Source organism: Mastigoproctus giganteus, chromosome 7 (assembly GCF_048544385.1).
Source record: "Mastigoproctus giganteus isolate SK-2022 chromosome 7, ASM4854438v1, whole genome shotgun sequence".
In the NCBI taxonomy this organism is placed as follows: domain Eukaryota; kingdom Metazoa; phylum Arthropoda; class Arachnida; order Uropygi; family Thelyphonidae; genus Mastigoproctus; species Mastigoproctus giganteus.
In genome coordinates, this window is record NC_143581.1 from 160,654,596 (window position 1) to 160,671,198 (window position 16,603).

The window sequence follows — 16,603 nt, forward strand, 5'->3', positions numbered from 1 at the left end:
TGGCTAACAGGCTTTAATTTTCCTTGTGCTAGTCATGGAGCAACAGGTACTTGTAGCGATTATCCATCTAGGAAGCGATGATGTTTTAAGTACTTTGAAGTGGAACTCAGTGATCTATTCTTCTAGTTGGTGGAAACTGTGATTACTTTTGCTATGTTACCCTTATAGTGTAGTGTATTACAGCATGATATAATGAGATAACAGTTATAATGAGCATGATATAACAGTTAGTATGCAATCAGTGTCATTAAGATTTTTGACTGCATATTCCTCCATTCTGGCAGCAGCTAAAGTGTACTGACATCATCATCAGCCATTTTAAATCCACTTCAGGATGAAAGCCTCTACAGCAACTTTCCAGTTCCTTTGTGCAATGGCCATTCATTTACTGCCCACGAACTCTTGAATTTCATCTGTCTATCTCCATTGTTGTATTCCAAGTTTTCTTTTAGCTCCTCTTGGGTACCAATCTGTTATTTTCTTAGTCCATCTGCCATCATGTCTTTGAGCTACGTGTTCTACCAAAGTCCATTTCAGTTCTTTAGTTTGATAAGAATGTCCTTTTATTTGAGTTTGCTGCCTAATCCATGTGTTTCTCTTCTAATCCAAAGTCTGATTCCTAATATAATTTGTTCCATTCTTTTGGTGACTGCCCAAGTTTCATTTCCATAAGTCATGGTGGGGAGTATACACTGGTTCATTATTTTACATTTCAGACAAATTGGGATATTTCTCCTTGGTATGTGACTATATTTCCTGGATGATATCCATCTGAAATTTATTCTTCTCTTGACTTCCAGCCATTCATCATTATTACAGTTAATGACTTGTCCAAGATAAATATATAAATCACCTTTTCAATTTCTACTCCTTCAATGATTAATCCTTTCTGTGGCATATTTGTTCATCATTACTTTTGTTTTAACCATATTCATCTCCAGTCCGAAATCTTTACTAACTTTGCATAACTGATTAATAATATTTTCCTGTAATTCTTCGGGATCGTGGCTTATGATCACAATGTCTCTGCAAATTGTAAATTGTTTCAGTACTCTCCATTCACATTGACTCCTTTCTGTGACCAGTTGAATCTTCTGAGATACAGGTGACCCCCGCTTAACGCTGATAATTCGTTCCAGAAAAACAGAGCGCAAAGTGAGTGTTGCATTCCCATAAGGGAACATATGTATTTGTGAGCTGTGGTCGGTGCCATAGATATTTTCTAATCAATAATAAACGGTAGTGAAAAGATGCACAAATGTCAGTCAAAATATTTAATATTCAAATATTTGTACATATAAAATATTCTGCATTACATACATATATAATTATGTGGTAACTACTTACATATCAAAATTAAACTTAAAATTCCAATTAAAATCATGAATTTAATTGATGAGTTTAATCATGAAAAATGTGTCGATTTTGGGCTGTACTTTGGCCCTCTTCCTGGTAAACTTTTAAATCCCCCGCAGCATTACCAACCAACAATAAAGTCAACTGATCCTTTGCCTCTTTGAAACGTGTTATGTTTTTTTCTTTTTCTTTCAATATGAAACTTCTTTTTGGAATTCGTTTCCAAGAAAGTCCTGCTTCATCTATGTTAAAAACTTCAGAAGTATAACACATAATACCCCTCTTCAATAATTTTAACAAGTTATTTTTTTGGAAGTTTCGGCTCCTTGATCTGCACTTGCGGCTTCTCCCTGGATCTATTCAACCAGCCCTTAGTAGTTTTAAATGGTTCTACATTTTTTTTTTTTTTTTTTTTTTTCTTTTTAAGGTAAGTTTTCTTCCGATCATCATATAGGCTAATCTCTCTCTCTCTCTTTTTTTTTATATAATATTTAACTTAACTGAATTCTGCATTGGATATTATCTTCAATAAAATTAGTAGGTCTCTCCATTTCAACCCTAATAGCCGGCCTAGCCCTAGTTGCTTGCAGTGGAACAGCTGTCTTTCATGCTGCTAAAATAATTGTTTATTTATTATAAGTGTTCTTACAGTTAAAACTTGCCAGTCCTAAATTATGGCACACATCCGCTTGTCATTGATCGGAATCGATTCACTTCAAAACGTCTAATTTAATTTTCAAATTCAGTCTTCTTCTTACGTTTATAGTCTTCGTAATGCATCCAGACCTTGTTGCTTTTTCATTCTTATCTGCCATTATTAACTCTTCAAAAATGTAACTGCGTTGGTTGCATTAATTATGATGCAATGTTCCAGTAAACTGTCCGCTCCGCACGATGTCTAATACTCTACTGAGTGATGACTAGACTTCGGATAAATGAATATAACGCAAATATTACAAGCAATATAGTTGATAATTTTTAAAAATGTTGATCTCCGAACTACGTAACAAGTCACTGTACTGCAATTAAATTATCGTGTGATAAAATTTCACTAAGCGTGGGAAAATTCTCAAGTTCTCAAGTCAGTGTGGGAAATGTTTTAATGCTGTTTTGCTATTCATTTTCAAGCTATCGACTTCATCAAATGAAACGATTTCATTAAATATGCAATCTGTAAAAAAGCGTTATAGTGATTTGTGACAGCGTTATAGTCAGATATGGGTTATAATATAAGAACAGCGTTATAGCGAATCAGCGTAAAGCCAACCGCATTATAACGAGGGCCTGCTGTATTGTGTCTCCTTGTCGAAATCCTTTCTCAATTTTAAATTTGCTACTGTGTTTGCCTAGTCTAATAAACGAGGTAGTGTTCTCATATATTTTCTTCAAAATCATAATGTGTAGGATGTCTGTGCCTTGTCTTTCCAGTTCCCAAAACATTTCCTTATGCTGTATGGAGTCAAATATCTTTTCATAATTCACAACTGCCAGGTATAATGGCGTTTTATATTCATTTGCTTTCTCCATTAGCTGTGATATTATTTGAAGGTTATCCGTAATTGAGAATCCCGCCCTAAAGTCAGCTTGTTTCGGTTAATTCTCATCAAGTATTCTTTCTAATCTGTTAGTAATGACCCTTGTGAACAACTTGTAGATGTGGGACAACAAGCTAATTGGCCTATAATTTCCAATTTCTCATTTATCTTTTTTCTTATGCAGTAAAATTACGATTGCATTATTCCACTCCTTAAGCATCACACCTTTCTTAACATGAAGAGCCTTGCCAGTTTGTGTCATGCCTCTTCCTCCTAATTTTAACAACTCTACGGTAACTTCATCTTCACCTGGGCTTTCTGATTCTTCATTTTCTTCAACGCATGTTCTACCTCATCGGCAAGGATATCAGGTATGTTGTATGTGTTGCTAATTTGTAATCCATCTTCCCCACTGCTGGCATCATTCTCTTGCTCCTTATATAATACTTTATAGTAGTTTTCTGCTATTTGAATTATGCCTTTTCTGCTATTTATAAGTAGACCATCACTATTCTTCAGATAGTATCATCTTTCAGTATACTCAATTTTGTCCTCGTCAGTGTTTATCTTGCTCTTCATTTGTCGCCTTCGGTTCATAACGATAAGTGTTTCTTGACTAATTTTTTCTTCTTTGGATTTCTTTTTACCTATAGGTTTCTTGGGTTTTATCACTTTCAGAAAGTTGTTATATATTACTTGTCAATATCTTGGTCCTGAGCAGTTTGCAGAAGCTCAAACTTGTTAAGTTCCAGTACATACTGCTTTTTCTCCTCTTCTGTTATCTCAAAGACCTTCATATTATTTATTCGAGTCAGTTTTTTTCTTTTCTTACATCTATATCAAGTGTGCATCTTAGCAATATGTGATCACTTCCAACATTTACCTTGTTTAGGACAGTAGCATCGTTCACAATATATCTTCTGTTAGTGAAGATGAAGTCAATTTCATTAGTTGTTAATCCATTTGGGCTCTTCCATGTCCACTTTCTGTTCACCCTTTACTGACCTAACACCATAAAAAAAAACAAAAAACCTTTGTTTAGTTATTAGTTATAGAGGTCCTAAAATCCGATATATTCAGATCTGATATATTGATTTGTGTGAAATCATATATAAGATATTGCCAATTTTTCATTTTACTCAGAGAAGTCAAATTTTTACAACAGAATGTTCTTGAATGAAGTCAGTACAATACTGCAATAAGATGGGGAAGGCTCAGAAGATTCCCATGCAACTAATGATGGATAAAAAATGTAATGTCATGATTGCATGCTTTGAGGATATGATTTTTGATGGCATAATTTCACACAATAGATTTTAAACTTCCCCTTCCAAAAAAAAAAAAAAATGAAATGAGGAGAGCAATTAAAAAAAAAAAAAAAAAATCTACTTACCTGCTCACCTCTATAGACTACATATTCAGGATATGACAAGCCCCCGACACTGGGTCGTCCAATAACTGAATGATGTCCAGGAGGTGCATGTGCCATCTTCATGGCACTAAACTGAAGAAATGATTTACCTAATGTCACTCGACAAAGTAGCATTTGTCTAAATTAAAAAAAAAAAAAAAGAAAAAAAAATCTATACTTAAATAAACATAGGTATGTGTGAGCACACGCACCCCCCCCCTAAATATTTTATCATTTTATGAACTTGCAGTGAGCATACAAGATACATTCAAAACATTCCTGGAATTTTACTATAAGAGTTTATTGAGTGACCAGTTGGGCATACTAACCTAATCACCCTCAAAGTACCTCCCTTCTGCATGCATGCTTGCTTCATTGATTTTCCCAAGATTTGAAACATTCTTTAAAATCATGTTTTTTTAGTGCATGTGAAGTGCACTTTGGCATTTTCTCTGATGTTATCCACTGTAGCAAAATGACAACCACAAAGCCCCATTTTCGGTTTAGAGACAGCCAGAAGTCAGATGGAGCAAGATTGGCAAAGGAAAGGAGGCTGCTGCACGACTGATTTTTTTCAAAGAACTGTTGAATTGCTATCACTGTGTGACTGGGAGCATTGTCATGGTGCAGGATCCAGCTATCCTTCCATTTTTGAGATTGTCTGCACCTCACATTCTCTCCTTAGTCACAAATTCGTGGTGCACTATGCCCTCATCATTGAAAAAAAAAGTATGACTTTGATGTTGGATTTTCTTGCACGAGACTTCTGGGGCTGTGGGGACATTTTTATGTGCCATTCAGATGATTCCACTTTGGTCTCAGGGTCATAATTGAATACCTAACTCCTCATTCACAGTGTCTACTTTTCTTAGGAAACTCAGATCTTGCATAGATTTTCAGACAAACCACTTGTGATGGCTTTCCTGCAGTCCATCTGTTTGCCTTACAGCAAGCATGGAACAAACTTTGCATACAAGTGATGCATCCCTAAACCTTACACCAGGATTGTGCATACTGAGCCTACAGACAGTTCAACTTCATGAGCAATCTCAACAAAAGTCATTATCATTGAGCATCAGTTCCTTCACTTTCTTAACATTTTCGTTGTTTTGTAAGGTTGAAGGGCATCCACTGTGTAGTTCATCATATGGTATTTGCTGTGTTTTTAAACCATTATTCTGTTTTCTTTAAAGCATAAACTTTCTGCAGGGTCTCTGCAGCACTTTTCCCAAGTTTAAAAGAGAACTTGATGTGAGCACTGTGCTCAAACTGGGACATCAGCTATGACACGAGTGAAATTTGTTGAACTAGTTTCCACTTGGCAGCATGTGTGCATACCAAGGTCAACATCAATGCTCCAGCCCCACCAGCCCCATGAAACTTTACAGCCATAGCACAAATCATTCAAACACCAGCATATGAGCAACTGCATGAATTTTTGAAAACTTTTCCAAAGACACTAGCATATTAGCATAAGCCAAGATATCATCAGTGAACTGACACTTATAACGAATCCATACTGATAACTGTTAATCAGCTGGAAGGTTTCAAGATAGTATAAAAGTCAAGATCAGAAGTGCCAGGGGAGATCAGCCCATAATCCTGGAGTGTGTATGTTGGGGAGGATTGCAGTCCTGGCAAAGATGTTTGCCCCCATGGGCCCATGCTGACTCACAATGCAATGATCAAATTAAGTGTATTAGAGAGAAACTGAAACTGACTGGATATAAGCAAATTTCTATGAAAAAGGGAAAACACTATTGGAATAAGACATTTCAAAACAGTTCACTCTGGATCACATTTTTCAGTAACAAATTGAAAAAAGCCATTAGCTTTTTTTTAGCCCCATTAGCCCCTGAGCCATTCAAAAATTTAATTAATGTTCTTCTACTGTTAGAGTCTTTTGTCATAAGAGGTTACCCTTCTATGCACCTATTCTAGAAATCTGCAATCAAGTAACAAAGAAAGTTAGGCAAACTAAGACAGATTAAGAGAAATCTCTAGCAAGAAATGCAAAGATGAACCTGACCATGTTGCTGACAAATCAAGTAGGCATTTTGGATCTATATTCACACACGAGGAATTCTTTAAGGAAGGAAATGGCAGAAGTTTATCACACGGGGAACTAAATAATTTTGTGATAACTGAGAGGAAAGTGAAAGAGAAATTATTGAAGAAAAACATAAAATAGGCACCCGGGGTGGTTGGAATCTACCCAATTATATTGTGGTAAGCAAGCACTCAAACATAATTATGAGAGCATTTTTAGATTCAGAGGAGGTCGCTATGGACTGTAGATGTGCGAATATATTCCCAATTCACAAAGGGATCAAAAGGTGACATCAGTAATTACAGACCTATTAGCTTGACTTCTATTACAGGGATAGTAATAGAGTCACTGGTTAAAGAAGTAATTCAGATTCATCTAGAAAGGAATACTTAAGATAGGAATACTGCCACGCCATACAAATTGGAGCAGTATGGCATTAAGGACAGCTACTGCTGTGGATAAAGGTTGTTGTTGTTATTTGGTTTTTAGGAGCATTAGCAACTAAGGCCATATTGCTCCGGGATATGCGGTGGTCATTCCCTGACCTTTCCGCATCCTCCGTATTTGGTGGTGTGTGGATAAAGGAATGGTTGAGTGGGAGAAGACAAAGTTGTTATCAATGGATACTGCTTTTCTGGGACAAATGTATTAGTGGAGTCCCCAAGGATTTAGTGCTGGGCCCATTCTTTTCAATATTTATTAATGATACTGATGAAGGCATACCAGACCTAATGTCTAAGTTTGCAGATGATATGAAGGTTGGCAGGGTGGCTAACGACTGTAATCAGGATATGCTACTGCAACAAGATCTAGATAAATTATACAGATGGGTTGAGGAGCAGAATTTCTGCTACCCATATGAAATATCTTTTGTCAAACCTTAATATTGACAAAAGATATTACATATGGGTAGCAGAAATCTGATTAACATACCAATCATGTGGTACCACACGCAGGGTAGTTGAGAATGAAAAATGATCTGGAATTAATTGTGACTTTAGACTTCAATGGGTGTCGGACTTCAGATATGAAGTTCTCTGGGAAGTGCAGACAGGCTGTCAGGGCAGCCTATGAGTCAGCAAGATATAAAGCATTTTGAAAGGTCTAAAGACAGAGGATTCATCTGGCAAGGGTAGTAAAGGAATGTCTAAATGAGGAGAGACTAAACTGGCTTAACTTACACCTGCAAATTATATACAGAATCCACTTACCTCATAATTAATGTTCAAAGAGATAAAAATCAGCCCGAGAATTTTTTTTTTTGCATAACTCCTTCTGTTTAAGGATGCAAACAATGAGAAAAAAAAAAAGAATTATCAAGACACTGTAGAACAGAGGAAGACTGGCTCTACAGCTGCAAGTTATGCGCTGCACAAACCTCTGAGCCTTGGGACAGTCTCATCCTTACACAGAAAGCACAGTGTAAGTTTTTAAGCTTGAAAAGAAATTACAGAGGAGAACCATGTCCTCAAAACATTTTTCATGTTGGCCATATTGTATTTCCTGCTTATTTTGATATAATTGGAGGCTATCCAATTATAATAAAAAAAGCAGTGAAAGAGGGATGAAAAATCTGATCACATTTATGCAAGATGCTTTAGATTCAGGGAAGGTCACTACACGTAGATGTGCAACGTATCCCCTATTTTCAAAGGGGGATCAAAGCCCAAACAAGTAATTACAGGACTGTAGGTTTGATTTCTGTTCCAGAAAAAATAATGTTAATGTTCCAGAAAAGTCAGTAGTTACAGAAGCAATGCAGTTATATGGCAATTGCATCATGGATTTGTTAAGGAGATCTTATTAGCTATTATGATGCAATAACAACGAACTGGATTCAAAAAAATAATTTTAACATCATATACTTATATTTCTGCACAGCTTTTCATACTCTTCCACATGAAAGACCTGTATAATTTGGAGCAGTATGGCATTTGGGGAAAGTTATTGCTATGTAGGTTGAGTGGAATAAAGACAGAGGGTGGTTATTAATGGGAACTGCCATTCTGGGACTAATGTTTTTGTGAAATCTCTCAGGATTCAGTGGTGGGGGCCCCTTACTGTTTTCAATATTTATTAATGATACTGATAAAGGCATATAAAGCTTAATATCTAAGTTTGGAAAGGTGATTATTGTCAGGAATAAAGTCATACTACACCAAGACCTAGAAAAATTAGGCAGATGGGCTGATAAGTGGCATTTAACACTGATGTGATGGATAGTAGTAACTGCAGAATAACATACCAATTGAGTTGTATCACACTCAAAATGGTGGTATGAAAAAAGACCTAGGGATACTTCTGAGACTCTCTTTAAGCAGTGCAGATGAATGCTGCTAGTCCAGCTCATGTGGTTCTGCTAATGAACCTACAGGAATTTCTGCTACAGGAATTTTTCCAGTGAGGATAAGGAGGTGACTATCCTGTTCCATAAGGCAATGGTTAGGCCATATCTTGAGTACTGTATACAGATCGGAAGTTGCCATTTTAGGAAGGATCCAAATCTGTTGGAATGGGTACAGCGAAGAACAAATTAGTGAGGACAAATTAGAAGAACAAAAAAGAGTACTTTTACCAATAAAGATTTCAGTTCTGCAAATGCAACAGCTGGTAACTAGACACCACCTGTGAAGAGAATTGACTGAAATGCTGATGGCATCCCTACTCTTTCTTGGACAACGAAAGATAAAGGGACATACATTTAATTGAAAGAAATAATTGCAGAATAGTTGTGTATAAATCTGCTTTCAGCCAAAGAAGTATTTTTTTTATTTTTTTATTTTTTTTTGAAAATCCCAAGCACAAGACATCTTAGAACCTATAGTACTTAGTACCATGCATGAGTTGAAGGTTGAGAAGATGAATGAAAGAAGATACTTGTTGACATTAGACTTGAATTTCTGTAGAGTGCAATTTTCAGAATACGTATAAAGGGAGGTTGTGCCAAAAAACAAAGTTGAAGGAATAAACGAGGAAGGAGAAAACTTGGCTCTGTGAGTTTGAAGATGGACAGTAAAAGGATGCTGACTGGTTGCAGCATGTGTTCAGACTGATTTGGAAGAGAGAGCAGGAATTATTGAAGCCAATTCAACAGTGCTCATGAAAGTATCTATAGAAAAGGCATGCAACAGAAACAGAACATCAATGAGACAGTGAGTAGAGAGACTTGTCAAATATGGATTCATTAATTAACCTAACTGCCCTCTTTTGAATGGAACCTAGAAGCCTGAGGGAGAGGTTCTGGGGCACATTTGCAATTTGTACAGAGTGAACAGCTGTCTAGATACTGAGGAAGCAATATTTGTGATCTAAAAGATATTTCTTGGCTAAATGCCGAAGAGTATGAAGGAGTTTACTTATGCATGGGTAATGCACATACATCAATTCTACTACCAAGGTAGTTTTAATGCATCGTTTTAATTATATCTCATATTGTGAATACCCTCACAAGTTGCCATGGTATTGCTCTACCTCGAATAAGTAACGCTTCACCTATGGAGAAGGCTAATGTTACTTATTCTCAGTGGATGTCACCACCCAGACGGGCACCCTGTTATTGCAACAACAGGGTACTTGCCCACCTACTGATGAGAAGCCAATAAGCTTCAAAAACAGTGCCTTACTCAGGAAGTAAACTCCTAAATTAAGGAGTTTACTTATGTCGGTGATCTTTCTAGAAATTGAGTGTCACTGAAGATAAGTATAGGAGCAGAAGAATCCTTTTTGTGAGATAAAAGACAGGACTGAGTTTTAGAAGGATTGAAATCAACTAAGTTGTCTTTGCCTCACTGGAAATTTACCCAGAGATCAGCATTTAGGGAACTAGTAGTGTATATTTGAGAAGTTGAAGCTGTTTGAGCAGGAAAGGTTTTCCAAAGTAGAAAGTGGAATGCATCATGCTACCATTAGCAAAACTATGGACAGGATTTCTGTTCAAGGGAAGAAGGGCATTAATATACAAGAGGAAAAGAGAGGGAGAAAGAACTCAACTTTGGAGAACACATGCATTAGTGGAGAAGTTAGAAGACAGAGAGCCATCTATTATGACTTGCAATGAGAGAGAAAAACTGGATACTCAGTTACAAAACACAGTTGGCAAACCATAAGATGGAAGCTTATTTAGAAGACCTTTATGCCAAATATGATTCAAAAGTCTTTGAAATATAAAAAAAAAAGGGCAACTGCTTGAGTTTCACTAAACTTTTTCCACTGAATTTGTTCATAGATGGGGAACATAAGCCAGAATATCACAAGTGGGTCGACACTGACTGAATCCAGTATGGACTCCATCAGTGTCAATCTAGAAACCTAGATCTAAAACAACCAAGAATCTAGATACCTTTCATCTGATCAATAATCAGGTGAAAGTAAAAACACATGGGTTGTGTTAGGGTAGCTAAGAATAGAAACAGATGCATGTATACTTGCGTGTACACTAATGCTAGGAGTTTAGTAAATAAATTTGATGAATTTGAGGTATTACTCAAAACATCAAAGGCAGATATTGTTGGGATATCAGAGACGTGGTGTCACACAGATATAAGGAATGCAGAACTGGAATTTGGGGAGTACAACGTCTACAGAAAGGATAGACAGGATAGGAAGGGAGGAGGGGTTATGCTATTAGTTAAAAAACACATAAAATCCAAGGAAGCGAAGCCAGTTGACATCGCTGGACAGTGCAGTGTTGAGTCAGTTTGGTGTGACATAAGCATAGGTAAATCAAAATTGAGAGTAGGAGTGTGCTATAGGCCTAATGACTCTGATGAGTATAATAAGACACTGTACAGGGAAATAGAATGGGCCAGTAAATCAGAGAGTCTTATAATGGGGGATTTTAATTTCCCAGATATTGACTGGAATTTGTGGGTTGGTCACTCACACACTAGCAAGGCTTTTGTGGATTTATTGGATGATTGTTTTCTACACCAGCATGTTCGTGAGGCAACAAGAGGGAGCAATACTCTTGATCTGATTATCAGTAGTGATTCTTCATGCATTAGGAATCTGCAGATAAATGAACCACTGGGTGGCCGTGATCACAGTGTGCTGAAGTGGGATTTACTCAAGGAGGTAACTACCATCAGAGGTAAAGGGAAGGGTTTTTGCTTTCGTAAAGGCGACTATGATGGTCTGAGACAGTATTTAAATTCTATACAGTGGGACCAACTGATGATGTTACCAACAGCAAATTAAAAATGGGAAGCATTCAAGGAACTAATCTTGGAAGCTACCAGGCTTTACATACCAACCAAGAAATATTGTTCAAGGTTCAGGCCTAAATGGTTGTCAGATGAACTAATGAGACATATGGCAGAGAAGAAAAATGCATGGGATACATACAAATTAATGGGTGACGTGGAAGCCTATGATAGATATAAGTTGGTCTGTAACCAAGTCACAAAGGAGATTAGGCAGGCAAAGGCAGATTATGAGAAATCCTTGGCAAAGGATGCAAAGAAAAACAGAAAAGAGTTCTTTACCTATTTAAACTCAAGAAGGAAAGGGATGAATCAGATTGGTCCACTGGATGTTGATGGTTCAACAGTTGAGGATCCAGCTCAGGTGGCTAACAATCTAAACGAGTATTTTGCATCTACATTCACACATGAGGAGTTATTCAGGAAGGGGAATGTCGTAGGTGAAGTAAACATTGGCAGTGAGCTAGATGATTTTCTAATAACTGAGAGGAAAGTGGAGGAGAAATTGTTGAGGATAAACATAAAAAAGGCACCCGGGGTGGATGGGATCTATCCAGTTATATTAAAGGAGGCAGCAAAGGAAGTAAGCAAACCCCTAGCCATAATTATGAGAGCTTCTTTGGACTCAGGGGAGGTACCCATGGACTGGAGATGTGCAAATGTAACCCCAATTCACAAAGGAGGATCAAAGGCTGACACAAGTAATTATAGACCTGTTAGTTTAACTTCGGTTCCAGGAAAATTAAGGGAGGCACTGGTTAAAGAAGCACTGCAGGATCATCTGGACAAGAATTCAGTTATAGCTCAGACACAGCATGGGTTTGTTAAGGGCAGGTCTTGTCTGACCAATTTGATTGGATACTATGATGTAGTCACAAAAGAACTGGATGCAGGGAATAACTTTGATATTATATATTTGGATCTTAGAAAGGCTTTTGATACTGTTGCGCATGGAAGACTGCTGCACAAATTGGAGAAGTGTGGCATTCGAGGCAAATTGCTGCTATGGATAAAGGGATGGTTGAGTGGCAGAAGACAGAGAGTGGTAATCAATGGACACTGCTCAACGTGGACTAATGTTATTAGTGGAGTTCCTCAGGGTTCAGTGTTGGGTCCATTGTTGTTTTCTGTATTTATAAATGATATTGATGATGGTGTATCAGGCTTAATGTCCAAGTTTGCCGACGATACAAAGGTTGGCAGGGTTGTTAAGGACACTACTGATACTATGCTGCTGCAACAGGATCTGGAAAGGTTGAGCAGATGGGCTGAGAGGTGGCAAATGAAGTTTAACATTGACAAATGTAAAGTACTACATATGGGAAACAGTAACCCCAGATCAACGTATCAACTCTGTGGTACTACGCTGACAGTGGTAGAGAATGAAAAGGACCTGGGGGTAATTGTGCAGGCAGATATGAAGTTCTCTGAGCAGTGCAGACGAGCTGCAAGGGTAGCTCATGGTGTCTTGTCAATGATATACAATAATTTTTCTAGCAGGGACAGGGATGTGATTATTCCCTTGTATAAGGCATTGGTCAGGCCACACCTTGAGTACTGTATACAGGTCTGGAGGCCTCATTTCAAGAAGGATGTAGAGCTGATGGAACGAGTACAGAGAAGGGCAACAAGATTAGTGAATGGAACAAAGGGTTGCTCTTACGAAGAAAGGCTTAAGTTTTGCAAATTACAGAGCCTGGAGACTAGGCATCGCCGAGGTGATCTGATAGAGGTGTACAAGGCTTTGAATGGCTTGAGCATGCTCAATGCCGATGGGATTCTTCCTCTTGCTCAGAATAATCACCTGAGAGGGCATAAATTCAAATTGAGGAAGGACGGATGTCGGATAGATGTGCGGAAATTCGCCTTTAGCCAGCGGGCAGTTGGTTTGTGGAATAGACTTCCATCGCTTGTTGTTGAAGTTGATAGCCTAAACAAATTTAAGGCTCAGCTGGACAGGTATTTCGAACGAATTGAGGGGTGAAATGGGAGTAGTGGTTGTTTTTTTTTTTTTTTTTTTTGGCTGATGCTGAATAGGCTTGCTTTCTTGCATCATATGCCTCTACTAATGCTAATGCTAATGCTAAAGGTTTCTAGATAGTTTAAGAGCTGGTGGTAGTAGTAGTATAGTTTAAGAGCTGGTGGTGGTAGTAGTAGTAGTGGCATGTAATGCAAGAAAGCAAGTGTATGAGCTTATGCAGCATCAGCCAAAAAAAAAAAAAAAATCACACGATTCCCTCCAAATGCCTGTCCAGTTCCTCCTTAAATTTATTCAACCTATCAACTTCCACAAGACAGATGGAAGTTTGTTCCAGCAATTAACCACCTGCTAGCTAAAGGCAAATTTCCGCACATCTATTCTACATATGTCCTTTCTTAATTTGAATTTATGTCCCCTTAGGTTTGTAATCTGAACAAGTGGAAGGATCCCATCAGAATTCAGTGTGCTCAACCCATTCAAGGCCTTATACACCTCAATGAGATCACCGCACAGGTGCCTAGTCTCCAGCCACTTCAATTTGTAGAACTTAAGCCTCTCTTGGTAAGAGGATCCCTTCATTCCCCTCACCAATCTTGTTGCCCTTCTCTGTACACGCTCAAGTAAATCTACATCCTTCCTAAAATGAGGCCTCCAGACCTGTATCCAGTACTCAAGGCGTGGCCTGACCATTGCCTTATACAGAGGGACAATCACCTTCTTCTCCCTGCTAGCAAAATTCCTATATATCATTGACAAAACCCCATGACCTGCCCTGGCAGCCTGTCTGCATAGATTTCTCCATTATTTTAGAAAGAGTAGAAGTAAGTGCAATGGGATGATAATTAGATGGGAGGGATATGTTACCCTTTTTAGGAACTGGCTGGATATGAGCAAATTTCCAAGCAGAAGGGAAAACACCTGTAGAATAAGAAAGTGAAAAAAAGAAATGCAGAACAAGAGCAAGTTCAGAAGCACAGGTTTTTGAGAACAAGTGAAGAAATACCATCAGGATCTTGCTCTTTCTTGGCATCAAGGCTGTTCAAAATTCTTCTGACATTCTTTTGACAGTAGACCACAGAAGGCATTGAATGGAGTGTATTGGGAATGGTAGGAGATAGTTTTCAAAGATTATCAATACACGAGTTAGAAGAAAAGTAGGATGCTAGCAGTCAGCTTTATCTTTGGCTGAAGTAGCAATAGAATTATCCAGTTTTGACAAGAGACCAGAATTCTGAACCACCATTTTGACAAGAAGCAAGTTTTCTACTCTTAGCCTATCCAAATCTAGTTTGGATTATTAATAACTGCTTCACAATTGTTGCAAACTTTGGAGTAGACAAAAAATGAACCTGGAGATCTGGATACATGCCAATTTCAATATGCAATATTCTTAACTTGCACAGTCTTAGCACATTTACTGGAAAACCAAGGTTTATAAAAAGGACAAGATTTTAAGGTGGAGTGTGGAATAAAGGATTCCATCCATACAAGAATAATTGAATAATTTCACACATGATCTGGGCAAACATTGACATCAGTAGATTTGAAACAGTAATCTGAACAAGGAAAAGAAGAAAATAATTTTGCATTCTTGTAATGCCAAACAATACAAGGTTGAGAATAGCCAAGAGAGATAAACTCCATTGGAGAAGAGACCATCACCAAGTTGTAATCTGAAGTGCTGCTTAGAGCACCACTCACGTCAACCTTGTACTCAGAAGGGTTGTTTGTGAGAAAAAGATCAAGTGTGTTGGCTGTATGGTTGGCATTGTCTGGTATTGGTATTCTAGTAGGTAAATGAACACTCTGTGTGAGGTCATAAGTAATTGCAAAAGCCTTGCCTTCCCGACCAACTGGGACCATCGCTTCTTGGCCTTCTGGCTTAGATCGTATTGTATTGACCAGCTGGGACTGTGTGACTAGAAAATGGAAGCCAGCTGGAGTTGTGAACAATAAAATCACCAAGGAAAATTACCCCACTGTTAGAAAAGTTGGACTGGAGACAGTCAAGTTGCAAAGAGAGGAAGGTTTTGAGTAATTAGTAGAGTTGGGAGACGATAGAGGCAACAAGTGAATTTGACAGAATGCAGTAGAGAGATTTTAAGCCACAGAAGGTCAAAAAGAGAAGATTTCAAATTACGAAGTCTCTGACAAGGAATATCAGAGTTGACATAAGCACAAGTAACACCGTTGAAGCAAAAGGAATCTTACAGTGAATAATTAGGACAATGGAGATGAGCAGAGAAATCAACTGATAACTGGATTTCTGTCAGAACAAGTATGTGGAGTTTGGCAGACTGTAAGTGGAAATGGATTGAGATCACATATATAAGTGAAATGAATGAAGAAGTGTTTGGGAGAGTTAGATCTTTATGCAGATAAGTTTGTTTTATTAGTTTGGGCATTCATGATTTATTTAGTAGTAATTAAAGGTGAGGAGGACAGGACATGATGTATGAAGTAATGAAATTTTTGGATATGGTGTACACATTAGTTAGTAGTGGCATATGATGCAAGAACGCATCCTTAGCTAGCATAGGAAAAAAAAATATATTTCTCATTTCACCCATCCATTTGCTCCAAAAGTCTGTCAAGTTGTTCTTTGAATTTTAAATTATCAACTTCCACAACGAGAGATGGAAGTTTATTCCAGCAATCAACTACCCACTGGCTAAAGGCAAATTTCTGCACATCTATTCTACACTGTCTTTCCTCAATTTGAGTTTATGCCCTCTCAGGTTTGTAATCTGAGTGAGAGGAAACATCCCATCAGCATTGAGCGTGCTCAAACCATTCAAGGCCTTATCACCTCGCAGGTGCCTAATCTCCATATGCTGGAATTTACAGAATTAAGCCTTTCTTGGTAAGAGAACCCATTTTGTTCCTCTTCTTTGTACATAGCAACTCTACATCCTTCCTGAAATGAGGCCTCCAAACTCATATGCAGTAATCAAAGTGTAGCCTGATCATTGCCTTATACAAAGGGGTAATCACCTCCTCATTCCTGCTATCAAATTCATGTTTGTTATGTTTGTTTGTTATCTGGTTTTTAGGAGCATTAGCAACTAA

At 37.8% G+C, this 16,603-nt stretch overlaps 1 protein-coding gene across 3 annotated transcripts in view; it reads right to left on the reverse strand.

Annotated features, from left to right (window-relative positions):
• Positions 1-16,603, reverse strand: part of Tnks (tankyrase) — a 637,218-nt gene that overhangs the window by 15,673 nt on the left and 604,942 nt on the right. The window contains exon 27 of one of the 3 annotated variants that reach the window (XM_090377953.1): positions 4,293-4,441. In XM_090377953.1, the coding sequence (XP_090234079.1) occupies positions 4,293-4,441 (149 nt within the window). Of the gene's footprint in view, positions 1-4,284; positions 4,442-16,603 lie in introns of those variants that run through there. The other 2 variants (XM_090377952.1, XM_090377954.1) reach the window with 2 other exon arrangements.